The 15,805-nt window shown below is 41.8% G+C and overlaps 1 protein-coding gene and 1 long non-coding RNA gene across 7 annotated transcripts; both read left to right on the top strand.

Moving 5' to 3' along the window:
* Positions 1 to 1,432: 1,432 nt before the first annotated feature.
* On the top strand, positions 1,433 to 9,683 carry LOC118301270 (ETS translocation variant 5-like). 4 transcript variants are annotated; one of them, XM_035626602.2, is made up of 13 exons: positions 1,433 to 1,582; positions 2,879 to 2,944; positions 3,051 to 3,132; positions 3,333 to 3,380; positions 3,525 to 3,575; positions 4,969 to 5,077; positions 5,172 to 5,435; positions 6,046 to 6,326; positions 6,949 to 7,020; positions 7,108 to 7,176; positions 7,276 to 7,430; positions 7,660 to 7,761; positions 7,931 to 9,683. In XM_035626602.2, the coding sequence occupies exons 2-13, from the start codon at positions 2,897 to 2,899 to the stop codon at positions 8,162 to 8,164; spliced, it is 1,515 nt and encodes a 504-aa protein (XP_035482495.2). In that variant the 5' UTR covers positions 1,433 to 1,582; positions 2,879 to 2,896; the 3' UTR covers positions 8,165 to 9,683. The 4 variants fall into 4 exon arrangements, with proteins under 4 accessions (XP_035482495.2, XP_035482493.2, XP_035482494.2 ...); XM_035626600.2 differs by having other exon boundaries at positions 7,660 to 7,767; XM_035626601.2 differs by having other exon boundaries at positions 3,048 to 3,132.
* Positions 9,684 to 10,086: 403 nt separating this feature from the next.
* On the top strand, positions 10,087 to 15,381 carry LOC118301348. 3 transcript variants are annotated; one of them, XR_004790292.1, is made up of 3 exons: positions 10,087 to 10,144; positions 10,976 to 11,039; positions 14,849 to 15,381. It is a non-coding gene; the product is annotated as an uncharacterized LOC118301348 (long non-coding RNA). The 3 variants fall into 3 exon arrangements; XR_004790291.1 differs by having other exon boundaries at positions 10,102 to 10,144; positions 14,700 to 15,381; XR_007030420.1 differs by lacking the exon at positions 10,087 to 10,144 and adding an exon at positions 10,150 to 10,170 and having other exon boundaries at positions 14,700 to 15,381.
* Positions 15,382 to 15,805: the final 424 nt, after the last annotated feature.

Raw genomic sequence — 15,805 nt, 5'->3', positions numbered from 1 at the left:
AAAGAAACATCCATCTGAACAGGTCATTCGGTCTGAAGTCATTAGACTGGACTGGCAATAGGGTTTCCAATGATTACTGAAGATGAAATGTTCTTGCAATGGGCAGGATATCTGCAAAATTCAGCATCATTTTGGCCAAGACAATTAAGGATATATATGAATAAGACCAGCATGATGATTATTGCACTACGGGTGCAAGTCTCCTGAACTTAATAAAAGGTGTATAGAATTGCAAAGACTGCATTCCAGGTTGAGGAAATACTTTGGAACATGGTTCTGATGGCCAACCATGTTTTTATGCTTTAGATTTGCATCCACTGTCCAGAAGCATCTGTTTTCAAAGAGGCGCTGTACAGTATATGAAAGCCTCGGTGCCGGGCCTATAAAAGCACCTCGTGCCAGGTTTACACATAATCCGGTGTTATCTCTGCAGGGGCTGGTTATGAAGTGGAAAGGGACCAAAGTGGAATTCCAAGAGGAGAAACTGTTCTGCCACCCACTGAGATGAATGGACTTTGAAGCAGCCATGTGTGATGTGGGGAATTAAATCAGTCAAACGTGTAGCAGTTACAAATCCTCAACGTGTGTGTGTGCGTGTCTGCAGAGGTAGTACTGTATTTCTACACTTGAACAAATGTGCCCTGATAATTATCATATATGTCTTAAAAAAGACATTTCCCATATTCTACATTCCTCAGAGAAGCTGTTTTCAGCCATATGTTCTCTGAAATTATTTGATACATGAATTTTCTGTCTAGATTTTTTTGCAACCTTCTGCATGTGCCGAGGAGGCTTCACTCAACAACACAACCCAAGACACCTCGTGGTTCGTCAAAGGTGTAAATGGCCCCTTACACTAAAAAAAATAATGAATGAATTCTAGTCCAATTCATTTTCTAATGGTTGACTAACTGATTAATTGAAAAGTTGTTTAAACATTAGTCTTATTGTCATGTGTTTTATGATGATGATGTTTATTATTAATAATAATAATACATAGTAATAACAGTTGTAGTAGTAGTGGCACTTTTATCTTGTTTCTACTCTGTAGCACTTTGAGATTGCTTTTAGTATGAAAAGATTTCTATAAATGAAATGTATTAATTGTTAATAACGGCAGCTGTTTTCATATTATTGTTTATTATTGTTTTTACAATGTTATTTTATATTTGTCAAACAAATTTATTGTTGTTTTTTTAAATTTGTGCATTAGGTACTTTCATGTAATATAATATCATATAATATCATATATTTATTTATCACTTCACTCACTTTTATATTGGAATGGCAGCTCTGGCCCTTTAAGAGAGATGTGGCTCCGCGAAGCCATTCATAAAAAACACAAGCGACGCACGTCAGCGCCGTCTCGAAGCCGATTGGCTCGCTCTCTGACGGACTCGGCGCTCTAGCCAATGGGAAGACAGCGCAGGGCTCGGGGCGGTTCAGACCCAGCGATGAGAGCGCTCCATTGAGAAAAAAAAATCCCACTGGTGAGTTTTTCTAGTCGCAGAGCTGCAGGGGATGAAGGGGACGACATCTGCGTCAGGTTCAATTCACTCTGCCACGAAACGTCACTGACCAAGTGAGTCCTGCTTTGTTATTCTGTCACACAGAAGAAAAGATGGGCGCGCGTGTGTGTATATATATACATGTGGGGGGGGGGCTTGTTTAGCTCTGTCGGATTCCCTCGGTGCTCTGACCGCATCGTCGCGGTTTGCTCCTGGCAGCCAGCAGCTTCGGAGGCGATCGCCATTTTCTGAAAATCAAAGGTATCGTTCGCGTCCATTTGCCCCCGCGCGCGTGCGTTTGTCTGCTGTGCAGCGCGGCGCCTCGGGGGCGTGCAGCGGCTGTGTCCGCGGCCCCCGGAGCATCGCCATATTTTCTCCGTGTACTGTGGCAAAGGCACTTTTTTTTTTTGTCAATGGTGAGCTGCCCCCCACCCCCTCCCTCTTCCCTCCCTCCCTGCGAAGATCAAGTTTCACTTCATTGAGAAAAACAAGGAGCTCCCTCCGTACGCGCTGTCCTCCCCTGCGGGTCACCGATGGACCAAAGTCCATTCACAAATCCTCCACTTTCACGCCTCTTGGAAAAAAACAAGAATAGAACGAACCCGGTTTATACCTGTGTTCTATTTTATGTTGAAGTGAAGCAGAGGTGTTGAGCCCCCACTGTAAGAGGAGACATTTTCTCCTGACTGTAAACTTCCATGTGCTGTGATTATGAGAGGACTCTCTTATAATTAAGAGGTGAAGCTGTAACTCCTCCACCTCATTATGCGACAGTTTGCTCTGTGGACTCAAATGCTGCACTGAATTCAAATGGATTCACTTTTACCAAATGGGTTCAAATTTGATTTGTGGTGGTTGCAAGCCCGTGAGGCATTTTGAAAGTTAAAACTGGTTATGTACCAGTATCCCTTTTACTGTCACCACAAGGCTTGTTACGTTGTAAGTTCATGTAAATAACAAAATAAACACATTTTTAAAACTATTACCTTTAGAGTAGAAAAACACACCAACCAAGTTAGAATTTGCCATGCTGCTAATGTCATTTTAACAAATGAGACATATTAAACATTGGCATCCTCCTTTTACTAAGGCAACAAAAAACGGACGTTGTTCATCCATCCTGGTATGTTCACAAGGAGGCTGCTCAGACAAAAACATTATCGGATTGCATAATGCAGTCATTGCCAACAAACGCGTTTACAGCCACTGTAAACCCTGTAAGGTGGGGGGGGGGGGGGTTATATAGGTAACAAAAGCACAAACCCACTGGGGCCACGATTCTACCTCCAGAACAGCGTCAGTGCTTCAGAATACATCACAGTGACTGGTTTCCCCTAAAAAACTGTCCTCCCATCCCTCTTTTGTTCCAGATTGAAGACCCCTGCAACATGGACGGCTTTTATGACCAACAGGTGCCCTTCATGGTCCCCGAGAGTGTGAGTTTCTAAAGTAAATGAGGATTAATTGCATTTATGTTAATGATTGACAGTTTGTGTTTACTGAGCAGTTCTTTTTTTTTTTTGGTCGTTCAACCTCCAGAAGTGTCACTCAGAGGAAGCAGAGACGTGTCTCAGCGACAGGAAAAGGAAGTTTGTGGACACAGAGCTGGCTCAGGACACAGAGGGTAGGCTCAAGAGGGCACCGTGTCTCGTCTATTAAAGTGTGTTTGATATGTTAGAGTTGGATTTAGTGGTGGGAATCTTATATAGAGGATTTATTTAAGTTACTGAGGAGGTAAGGTGGCAACCACCAATGAAACGTATTACTTATATTTAAATTTCAAATAATTTCACATGCATTTTCGTATATTTTCTGTCTGTACAGAGCTTTTTCAAGATCTGAGCCAGCTCCAAGAAATCTGGATTGCCGAAGGTAAGACCTAAAAGTCACCGTGTCTTCAGGTTGAAGGATATAACAACCTGGAGAGAAATTTGAGACACAGAATAATACGTTTCTCCAGGAAAGTACTTGGAAGAGTCCTTTAATGTCCTGTCTCTCTCTCTCTTCCCCTGACAGCTCAGGTTCCCGACGACGAGCAGTTTGTCCCAGATTTCCAGTCCAATAACTGTGAGTGGCTGCTTCTCCTTGAATATTTATAGAGGGTGCGCTCAGAGTTGAATGACAGGGAGCGAGCATTTTGTAGAACAACGCGCCTTTCTGTTATTCATGCTTCTCGGATATTCCTGATGACATTGTCCTGGAGCAGTCCATCGCCCAGACTCTTGACTTAGGGTCAGGGTCAACCCTACGGAAACAGCAAAACCAACCATCAGTTGATCCATTCTCACAAATGTGTGTTCAAAGCCTGTGGAGAAACTGTTAAAAACACTTGGCTGTAATTGCATTTTTGTTTAGTTTTTTTTAAGAATCCATTTATCAGTACCAATAGGTATTGGAGGGGAGGTTATTTTTTCAGATTTATTAATATGTAAGTTGTGCTGTGCAGTTACTTATACTTTAATGCTCTTATTGGTTAGAAATTAAACAATGCATGAATGCAGCAGCAAACCCAGGTGAACGAGTACAGTCCGTGTCCTCCCTCAAGGCCACTGGTGTAAATACAATTGTGTTTACAGTGTTCGCACACTGACTGGCAGTACAGAACGTGACCCTCGGTCGTGTGGCCCACATCTGGATCTGTGCCAGTTAAATGAGAGTCGAAGTTGTGCGGCACAGGAAACGCGGAGGCTGTAAAAACGACTTCCAGCAACTCCACCTGTACCTTTTAAACACCGTGATGTCACAGATAAGGGCGATACAGAGTAAAAGGGTGCGTTTAGTGCCGCTGCCAAACACGTACAGCATGTGTTTTATTGCCATTTGATAGCTGCCCCCCCAACAGAATGACTCACGGTTCGGACGATAAAAGTGGCAGCGGTCGTGTTGTGGATGGAAACATTGGCTGCGTGGTGTCGTCACGGCAGCAGCCAGGGAGGTGGAGATCAGATAGGAGGGTTTTTCTTTCATCCACTCAAACACAAAAAAAAAATCAAAGGATACAAAGAGAATGTCAAATCAATTTTTAACTTATTTCATCACTTTGCTGAAAATGTACATGAAAAGGTAGATATTGCTCTGTAGCTAAAAATGTTCAAATATCCGTCATTAATTTGACCTATTGAGGAAGTAAATCCTGTTGGTATTATTTTGAAACCAGGGTTTTTTTCTCAGCTGTTTACTCCTCTCATTTTTTACAAAAATGTTATAACTTACTGTGAGATTTGTCACCGAGTGACCGAGGAGTATTATGATCTTGACACTGTATTTATGGGCTGAAAGTGAATTCTCTTACAACTTACAACTAAAACGGATTCTGGAGAACAATTTCACCAGGTCATCTACACAAGGTATTTTGTGGAGGCGACCATATGCACTCACGTTAGTTGTTTGGTATATATTCTTCAACTTTAATCTGGAGTTTATTAAAAAATAATAATGATTATTATTCATGTGTTTGCAGTGATGTTTCATGGACCGCCTGTGGGCAAAGTGAAACGAGAGCCCAGTCCGTCCAAAGACCTGTCTCCTTGCAGAACGCCTCAAGCTGACATGTGCCTTTACAGTTACAGGTACCAAATGACAATTCCAGACCGACGCGTGATATGATAACATTTTGGTTGCATCGCTTGTCTTCCCCTCCCATCACATCCTCTCTCTCCTCAGTGCCTGTGACAACAAGCCAGCTCTGACTCCATCCGCCACACCTGCAGCACAGTGTGGCTCCACCCATCCGACTGGACCTCCGCCCTTACAGAGACAGCTACAGCCATCTTCCCCCCAGCTGACCAGCGGCTGCATCCCGCGCCACGTGCCGCCCATGAGCCCCTCCCACCACCACAGCCTGACACCTGCCAGCCACAACCAGCAGTTTGCGCTGCCGCGTCCCCACGTCACCGGTCCCGGCGCAGCTTTCAGCGGGGAACAAAGGTTGAGATCTGATTATAACCTTTTTTTTATAATGACTATGGTATCGCATGCGCATGGCATCCATCTTATTGGTGCATCACAGACTCCTTCTGCTCCGGAGTGTGGATCAGACGGTAGTTTACATTCTAAATCCCAAACTACTCACTATCCTCCATATTGTACCAGTTTATCCATCACACTACTCTAAAAAAAAACAACGCTTGTGTACATCGAGAAAGCCAACAGCCCTCTAACCTGCGCTCTCAACCATGCTCAGTAATCCTTTAAATGTGACTTCCTGCGCCCCTAATCTCCTCAGATTATTCCTCATCATCTCTCACTGTATGCCTCCTACAACTCATAACTTCATGCTCCACTGACTCCTCTTCCTGATATTCCTCACAAGGGCCTGTGAATGAAACTCTCGCCATAGCTGGTTGTTTTTTCTGCTTTTCTTATACTAACTTTTATTTATGCCCCTCCTGTTTTAGAGCTTTTGAGCTTCACCTGACCTCCCTGATTTTTTCTTTTTGTGACTACTTGAAGGACTTCCCTTCACATGGTGTAACCCTGGAAACAAATTCAGTTAAAAACCCTTAAACCCTTTGCTGCCCGTTCTTCCACGATTCAGGTTCCAGCGGCAGCTGTCAGAGCCCTGCTTGTCCTTCCTCCCTCCGGAGAAAAGGGCAAACTCGCCGTACCCCGCCCCGAGCCGCGACGGGCGCCCACTGTACCAGCGCCACCTCTCAGAGCCCCTGGTTCCCCACGGCCCCCGAGTTTTCAAACAGGAGCTGGTGGACCCGCGGTACACGGAGCGAGGGCCGCCGCCTGGCCCGGGTCTCGCCCAGCCCCGGACCACCTTCAACCATGTCACGATCAAGCAGGAGCCAAGAGACTTTGGCTTTGACTCAGGTGTGTGTGTGTGTGTGTGATCTGCCACATCTCTTTTGGGAATTTTCTTATCATCTCTATGTATATGTTGAACGTGGCTGAAGACACTGGGACACAGCTGTAGGTTAATGTGTGTGTTGGCTGCTGGAACAAAGCTATTTTTATTTGTATGCTTTGTTCGACACCTCAGGACGATAAACGTCTTTTGAGATTGCACACGTTCCACTGTCTGACCCATTGTAGTGGGGACTTCATGAGTGTGGGCATGTCTAATAAAATCAGTCATCATATCTTTAGCTTTAGATACAGTATGTGTAAGTGAGCACAGAACTGCTCACAGCACTTGTGTGGTCTCATTGTCCTGGAGCCGACTGACAAACACAGGAGTCATCCACGTGCTTCTGAGTGGCTCTGTTTCCTCACCTGTTCTGACACATATTTGTGTAAGGAATAAATAAAGGGTGTGGAGGCACGTCTGCTCCAGCAGGCTGACATTTACCCTCACTCTCTGTGTCCTGTTAGTTTAGAATCCAGCCCACAGGGTTGTTCCTCAGGGGCAATAGATTGAATTGATCAGCATTGAGAGAATGGGGAAGTTGCTCACGAGGTCTCGTGATTGATCGTGTTGACTTGTGTCCTCCAGAGGTTCAAACTTGCCAGTCGTCATCGTTTGGGAAAACTTCTGTCTTGTACCAGAACAACAACAACAACATCGGTGAGTGGTGTCGGCTGTGAAAAAGGCTATTACCTTTGCAGTTGTGTCGTCTGCCTTTTCTCATATTATATTTTGTCGCCCCTGCAGGATTTGGTCACGACAGAGAGCCACATGTGTACTATGACGACACTTGTGTTGTGCCAGAAAGACTCGAAGGTGAGACTGAAACTAAGAAGGTGCTCCAGTGTGGATTGAAAAAATAGAATTTGGACTTATTAGTATTCTAAAATATGGCTTTTTTTACTGTTACCACAGCAGGTAAAGTGAAACAGGAGGGTTTGCCATACCAGCGCCGCGGCTCCCTGCAGCTCTGGCAGTTTCTGCTCACACTGCTGGACAACCCAGCTAACGGACACCTGATCGTGTGGACGGGACGCAACATGGAGTTTAAACTGATTGACCCTGAGGAGGTCAGTCCACGACAAAGCCTAACAAAGGAAAAAGGAGGCAGAAATTTTGATTTAGATTTGAGGGACGTGAAGTTGCTTGTACTTTAATAAATGAAAAAACATCTTTATTGAGCCGGCAGGGAAATATTGAGTGATCACACAGTTCAAATATTAAGTCATTCAAAATTGTGCAAAAGACATATATACAAAGAGAAACTTTGGAAATCTCTCTGTCCTGTGTTGTGTCCAGGTGGCTCGGCTCTGGGGGATTCAGAAAAATAGACCGGCCATGAACTACGACAAGCTGAGCCGCTCACTGAGGTACTACTACGAGAAGGGCATCATGCAGAAGGTAAAGGCAGGTCACGTTTCAGATCTTACATTTGGTTACAATTACATCATGAAGTATTAGTTGGATTTGTTTCTTTTATCATCAGTGTCTTTACAAAATCACTAAATAATAATTTTCAAAAAAAATATGGCCATTAATCTTTCTCACCTTTGGTTGGTTCCTGCTGCAGGTGGCTGGGGAAAGGTACGTCTACAAGTTTGTGTGCAACTCCGATGCGCTCTTCTCGATGGCTTTTCCAGACAACCAGAGGCCGAGTCTGAAGGCAGATCCGGACGCCATCCCGCCCCCCAGCGAGGAGGACGGCCTCCCCATGCCCAGCTTTGAGGAGGAGGGTCCTTACCTGGCTGACGGAGGGGAGCAGGGCACCCAGGGGCTGGCTTTCCCTGACGGCTACCTGTACTAGACTCAGCAGCCTGGAAGCTACAGGGAACGTGGGATAATTTAAACAAGAGGACCCTGAAATTAACTGAGCAGCATTTGAGTTTTTCAAAATGTCCATGTACAGTATGTTTGGCAACAAAAAAAGGTGAAATGATGGGATCATTTTCTCAATCAAACGTAAATGTCTCTTATGACAAAGCTTCATTTGCTAAATGAGAGATCAGAGAATCTCTGGAAACTGTTAATTTGAGCATAACAAAAGTTGGTTTCATATATTATAATGGGTTTAATGCCACTTCCAGCAAAACAAAATTGTGTTCTTAAGGGAAGAAAGTTGAAATATTTAGGTAAAAAGTAAAAATATCAGTGATATTTTTAAGATGAAGACATAATTATACAAGAAACGGTCACAATATTTTATAAATAAAGTTTATTTTTATGACACCACATAAAATCACAGTATATGAATATATCCAGTATATATAATGTATACATTTGCTATTTTACTTTAACGCATAAAATGACGAAAAAGGCAATAGATATAGAAAAGGCCTTAATGTAGTAAAAATGTAGGTTCGATTTTTACTTGATAACAAATTAACTTTATTATCAGATAATTCAGAATTGTGCAGATCGTAGAATATTTCATTTCTTTCCTTGTTGACAACATGACTTGCAGCTGTTACCTAATATACTGCCTCCTTTACTTACGCTCACAATATTACGACTTTTCTCTCAAAAATATTGCACTTTTATTCTCAAAATCGACATTTATTTTCCTTTTTGCCCTGAAACTAGTGGTAACCCTGTAGCATGGCCGTTGCTGTCCTCGCGCTTTGAACTCTGGGAACTCTGGCATTTCAACCAAAAAGTATCTAGAAGCCATGACACTCCTCTGCCAACAGACCTGTCTTTGTTGTTCGGGTGAAACTCAAACTGCTTGAAAGGGACAAATATTTCAGTCCTCCTATAAAAACATGTATATTTGAAATGTCTTTTGTGTATGTTTTCTTGTTTTAAAAGCTAATATTTTTGGCCTTATATGGACTTCTAGTTCTTTCCTATAACTGTTTTAAGACAAAGGTACTGCTACTATTTTTTGATTCTGTAATACTGCCAGCTGATGCTAATGTCAAGCATGGACTTTCTTACAAACGGCTCACCAGTTAATGTACCGAGATAGTTTCTGCATTTTTTGTATAACTGATTTGCTTCAATGTGTAGAAAAGGTGTATAATTACATATGAATATATTTTTGCTAAAGGCTCCGTGTGCTTGACCTCGTACTATGAGCTGCAGCATTTTTCGCCTGCTAATGTGTTGCATCAATGTCTCCGAGCTGTGATGACTTGTTCCCTCTGAGTCCTGCAGATGGAGACAGGATGTGATGGTGTGTGTTGCTGTATGAATGGGGGACAGGTGGTGGTGTATGAGGAGATATGATGACAGCTGGAGAAAGACACTGGTGTGACGTCTACCCTGTTACAGTTCGTGTGCCTTATGTTATGATCTTTACTGACACAATAAAACATTTTACTCTTTTCTTTTGCCAATATGTAGATCATTTATTTTCACATGTACAGAAAATATCTGAATTACTCTAGAGAGGACATTTAAAATATGAAAGCATGTCAAAAAAATTCTGATTCAACCTTCTTCAAACTGGCTCATCACTGGGTCAAATTGTGAAACTGTTAATTAATGAACAGACGGTAGATTAATAACTGCTGCTGTGTTGTATATTGTCTTGAACACAAACAGAACCGCAAGAATTATCAAATGTGATAATATAGCAGAATAAACCGTCATTTCTGGTATGTTTCTGGTTGTTTGTACAGTTAAATAGTTTGTGTTACAGAAACAAACTTCAACCCTGTGGACTCCCGGTACGTCCCAAGTCGCCCGCCCCCTTTTTCCCCTATATATTCAGTTGGAATCCTCCACTTCCTGTTTGCCAGTCGTCACTTCCTCACGGAGCCGGCGAACCCGGAACAAGTATTTGGTGAGTACATCTTCAACTTTTAATGGGTGGGTGCTGCTTTTTCACAGTTTACATGTGTTTGAAGGTGAAAACCTGCAGCCTGACTAGCATCAGGAGATAAACACACCCGGTGCTCGTTCTTCAGTGGTGGCAGGTTGATGACAATGGTGGAGGAAGTCAAACAAACAAACACACTGAGGTTTACTCAAATAAAAGAACCACTTACACAAAAAGTCATTATTTGCCTTTAAATATACTTAAAGTTTTCAAAGTAACAAGGCCAGCAGCAACACGGAGACTGTTATGAGTGAATTTGTTACCTGTCTGCTGTCATTGGATCAGTGGACTAATCCAGCTGTCCTTTGAGTGATCTGGCAGAATTATATAATAAAAAATAAACATATAATGCAATGAATGATAAAAATGTAGCAGAGTAGAAAAACAAATCTCCTTAAGTAAAGTATAGATACATGAAACTGTACAGTGACACAGTAAATGTACTGATTAACGGACACACTTGTGTCTGGATCAGTGATGTCAAAAACACACAAAGTCTTGATTGGTGTGTTGATTATGCCCAGCAGCCACCCAGCAAGTCATTTATTTTCTGCACATTTTTGCTTTTTTTGTGTATAGTAAGGCATAAAAACTGCAAAAAAACGACATAGTATATGTGAAATGTGAAAAAAACGGCATAATATAGTATGGCATAAAAACTGCAAAAACAACATAGTATAGTATGACATAAAAACTGAATACCTTACATGTGTTATTTAATCATGGACCCTCTAAGACCTTTACCTGTGTATCACTCCTCCACTGTGACCCTCTCTCCTCCATCTTGTCTTGCAGTGCACATGATCTACGCACCCCTGGACCCCGTCAACCCTCATCCGCAGTTCGTCCATCTTTACCAGTGAGTCCCCTTCATCCCTCCACCTCTGATTCTTAAATTCTCCTGTTCAGATGATCCGTAATACAATTCTCCAGCTTTTCATTTTCAATATCTTTACCATAATTTGATGATACTAAACCTAAAAGGCCTGAACCTTACACAGATCTTTAAAAAAAAAGAAAAGAATGTGCCTGAGAAAGTAATGGCTTGTAATATGACATATATTTTTTTAATTTGTGCTTTTAAGCATATACAGATTAGTGTCTGTCCATGTCTTGTAATGTTCTTTTAGGTGTATTTTTCAATTTTTTTTTAATTGGGTCAAGTCAGGTCATTTGGTAAATAGAAGTAAAACCAATTTTATATGTGTTTTTTTTTCTAAAAAATTATTTTATTCATAAATTTTTTTACCCATCATCTCACAGCACACCGTCACGACGCCAACCAGTGTATCCAACGCTTGTAGGGAATTTCACAAGTGAATATATCTTCACGTTATTACAGACATTATTTTCTCCTGCTTTCCTCTATCTATTGACGGGAATTGAGGAAATTCCAGGTCCATGTCTTGACCCCGAGGTCTCTCGCACCAGGGCCTCGTGTCTTACCACTCAACACAACTTTCACACTGATCTTGGTCCAGTTTTTTGTTATGAACATCAGACATTCAAGAGGACAAATTGTAAAAGGCGGGAGTCAAACCATGGACCCTAATATGTCCATACCTGTATCATTGTCACTACGCCACGGAATGAATACGTTTGTTCTAGTTTGTTCTCATCAAATCAGCAGCAGCAGACATTCAAGAGGACAAATTGCAAAAGGCGGGAATCAAACCATGGACCCTAATATGTCCATACCTGTATCATTGCCCCTACGCCACAGATTCTGTTCGAGAGCTTTACTCAGAAATAAGTTTAAATGTATGTTTTGTTTCAATCAAATCACAAAAATGGGTGGTTTTGATCTGTCAACCTTTCGCATGTGAGACTAAAAGCTTACCACTTCACCAGCGTCTTACTCAGGAAACTCAGGCCCAGTTTTTTTCGCATTTAACTTGCTGTTGGCTTTCGAGAGGACAAACTGCTAACGTTTTCAGTCAACTTGTTTGTGTTTTGTAGGATTTATGTAAATGAAAACACTGCCACAAAGTTTCTGTTCAACATCTTTACTCAGAAATAAGTTTAAATGTCTCAAGGGCCAGGGGGCTGACGTTACCCCCAGTATCATCACTCTTCATCTACAACCTCTCGGGCCTCCCCCGACTTCATCATCCTGTTAATATACACATCATGTTATAATAAGTTACAATCATGTTAATATACACCATCCTGTTAATATACTCAACTTCAGCAATCTTTCTGTGGTTTCTCCCAACTGTCATCTCCATCCACAGCTCTTCTTTTTACCGAGCAGGATTCAATACCACTTTGAGTAGGACACAACCACACCGGAGGCCGTGAATATTTCCTGAAAATGTTTAATCTTGTACATCCGCACCATTAGTCGTCGAGAGTTCTCTCATTCGCGACTCATGCAAGATTCAAACCTACGTGCGAGGATTTGCATGTAGCTGTTTAGGGGCCGTTGTGGCCACCTCCTTACATCATCATCTTGATGAACTCACCATCAGCAATTTTCATGGGTCTGCAGGATTTGATACCACTTTGAATAGGACACAACCACACCTGAGGCCATGAACGAACCCACTCGACACCTGACGTGCTGCATCTCTGGGAATATTTGTTGTAGCTCAACCTGCACTTTGAATGTGGACTTGGAAAAATGTTTTTAAATTTGACTGCACATTTAGCCTGCTAAACAGAGAAGTATAGGGTTCTCTCAGATGCTTACTCTGTTTGCATTAGAAATGCGACACGTGCAAGATTTGAACTCGTGTGCAAGAATCAAACTCTGAGCATGCATGCCGGTACGGCAGAGTGCTTAAGCCACTCCCAGCTGTGGTTTTCCCTCAGCTGCCTGACGAAGTGGGAGGAACTGTTACCCAGGGTCCTCTCTCTCAGAAATCTTATGACCCGCATGTCACAAGCATATCTGTGTTAAACAAAGGGAAAGAGACAAACAATAAAATCAGCTCATTTGCAGTGTGTTTCAATGAAAAAAAAAATGAGACATAAAATGAATAATCCCAGTTACTCACCTGTGAGTAAGGATTAGTCGGAACTCGAGTCTGTGAGCCAAGTCCAGCTGGCAAGGTGACCTCAGAGTCACATCTTAAGGTTTGGTAGAAGTAAAGGGAGAAAAAAAAAATCTTGAATACCGGCTGAGTAGCTCAGTGAGGTTGAAGTCAGATTTGAAGTTTTAAAATTGTTGGTTCGATTCCCAGCTTGTTTAGAGAAATTTGAAGTCTATGACCCAAAGTAAACAGTCAATATTGAGGATGGATCGCACACTTCAAAGTTTCAGAACTAACACTTAAAAGTCTGAGTCGATCGATCTTTAGTCCACCTTCTATTTCCTTCCAATACTGACTGTATGCTTTGGGTCATAGGCTTCAAATTTCTCTAAAGAAGCTGGGAATCGAACGAACAATCTCAAAACGTCAAATCTGACTTCAACCTCATTTAGCTACTCAGCCAGACAATTGCAGCTTTTTCAGAACTTCTACTTCTTCTTCCTCACAAAAATCTTGAATTTGATCCCTCTTTCTCAGATCTTTATGTCCATCATTTAACAGCTTGAGCGAGTCAAAGCTCAGTCAGTGTCTGCAGTCAAGACCCAGATGAAAGACATCATGTGCCATCTGAGTTGCTTGAGCTTTTTGTGAACTACTAGAAGTAGAAGTTCCGAAATTACTTATGAATGTCTGGCTGAATAGCTCAGCAAGGCAGATCACAGACTTGACCTTTTGAGGTTGCTGGTTCAATCCCCAGCAAGTTTGGAGAATTTTGAAGTCAAGGACCCACAGTAAAAAGTCAATATTCAAGATGGAATGCACACTTCAAAGTTTTAGAACTAACAGTCTGAGTTGATTGATCTTAAGTCCACCTTCTGTTTCCTTCCAATATTGACTGTATACTTTGGGTCCTTGACTTCAAAAATTTCCAAACCACCTGGGGATTAAACCAACAATTTCAAAACTCTAAATTGACATCTACCTCACTGAGCTACTTAGGGAGACAAATGACACATTTTCGGAACTTCTACTCCTACTTCTTCACAAAAATCTCAAACTCTGATGATACATGGGATTGTAGCGGGGTAGAAGTAAATGGAAAAAAGTCAATATAATATAAAAATCAAGGTACATGTCAGTCTTCCAGTTTTGAGATTGCTGGTTCAATCCCCAGCTTATTCAGAGAAACTTGAAGTCAATAGAAGGTGGACCTCTGATCAATTAGCTCAAATTGTTGGTTCTGAAACTTAGAAGTGTGTTCAATCTTGAACATTGACTGTACTTTTTATCATTGACTTTAGTCTTGCACGTGCCGCATATCTAATGCAAACAGATTAGGCATCTGAGAACACACTATACTTCTCTGTCTAGATGGCTAAATGTGCAGTCAAATTGTAAAATATTTTTTTAAAAGTCCCCAATCAAAGTGCGGGTTGACGTACAACAAATGTTCCCTGAGATGCAGCATGTCGGGTGGTGTAGTGGGTTCATTCATGGCCTCAGGTGTGGTTGTGTCTAATTCAAAGTGGTATTGAATCCTGCAGACCCTTGAAAGTTGCTGATGGTGAGTTCATCAAGATGATGGAGTAAGGTGGTGGCGCCATAACGGCTGCATGAGGTGGCAGGTGAGTTCAAATCTTGCATTAGTCGCAAATCTAATGCATCTGAAAGAACACTATACTTCTCTGTCTAGATGAACCACCTCTAACACACAGGAAAGGCTTCACGACAGGACTTGTGTTTTATACGATCTCATCCGCGAACACTTTCATCACGGAGGTCGAGCTCCTTGGTCCGGTTGAAGAGGACGGCGGAGATGCTTGATGTTCCTGCACAGGGTCAGGCTCACAGTGGAGGACGGCTGGAGTAAACGGTGGAGCGCCACCTGGAGGAGCAAAGAAGCTTCTTGTTAGTCTATTTTTAATTTGACAAAACCTTTCAAAGTTACTTAACATACATCCACCTTGATCAAAATAAGTTCACCTTTATAAATTTTTTACAGTCACATTGGTCTGTGGATGTACTCGTGTATGAATTTCTTTTTTGCTATCCTGACTACACCATGTAACCACATTTGAATGTTAAATATGTAGTACACTTAACACCTGTACTGTATATTTAACAACTCAAAAACACAAAGCTTCTTTTCACAGTTAAGAGCTGAACGTGTTGGTTTTTTCATCACTATAAATAAACAAATCAGTGTGAATGATCTCATCACATTAACTACTTCTCTCCATTTGATATCACTTCCCTTCATTACAGTTTGATCATCGTCAAACAAAAATATTAATTCAATAGGAAACTTGATTAATTCCTGTGCTTCTTTAACAATATATTAGTTGGCTGACTAAATTTAAAAAAATATATAATTTGAGGTTCTATTTTCTTTTGAGGTTATTTGATCATATTTTCTACACTTCACTCTGTAAATATAATGCTAGTCAGGCTGAAGCACAAGTAGCAAACACATCGAGCAGGTTTTCACCTTCAAACACTGTGAAAAATCAGCACCGACACATTAAAACATCCTTGTCGCTGGCTCCTGGCGGAAGTGACAACTGGAAAACAGGAAGTGGAGGATTCCAACTGAATCTACAGGGAAACACGAGGGGCGGTTGGAATGTACTAAGTTTGAGTCCACAGGGGT

The sequence above is a fragment of the Scophthalmus maximus genome, chromosome 2, assembly GCF_022379125.1.
Source record: "Scophthalmus maximus strain ysfricsl-2021 chromosome 2, ASM2237912v1, whole genome shotgun sequence".
In the NCBI taxonomy this organism is placed as follows: domain Eukaryota; kingdom Metazoa; phylum Chordata; class Actinopteri; order Pleuronectiformes; family Scophthalmidae; genus Scophthalmus; species Scophthalmus maximus.
This window is presented reverse-complemented; position numbering and strand designations above follow the sequence as displayed.

What these genes read in the sequence shown, in the direction of transcription:
- LOC118301270 (XM_035626599.2), top strand. Translation starts at nt 2,897, where the DNA reads ATGGACGGCTTTTATGACCAACAGGTGCCCTTCATGGTCCCCGAGAGT. An exon ending in GCTTTCAGCGGGGAACAAAG is followed by an intron (nt 5,436 to 6,045) that starts GTTGAGATCTGA and finishes TCCACGATTCAG; the next exon opens with GTTCCAGCGGCAGCTGTCAG. An exon ending in GAACAACAACAACAACATCG is followed by an intron (nt 7,021 to 7,107) that starts GTGAGTGGTGTC and finishes TCGCCCCTGCAG; the next exon opens with GATTTGGTCACGACAGAGAG.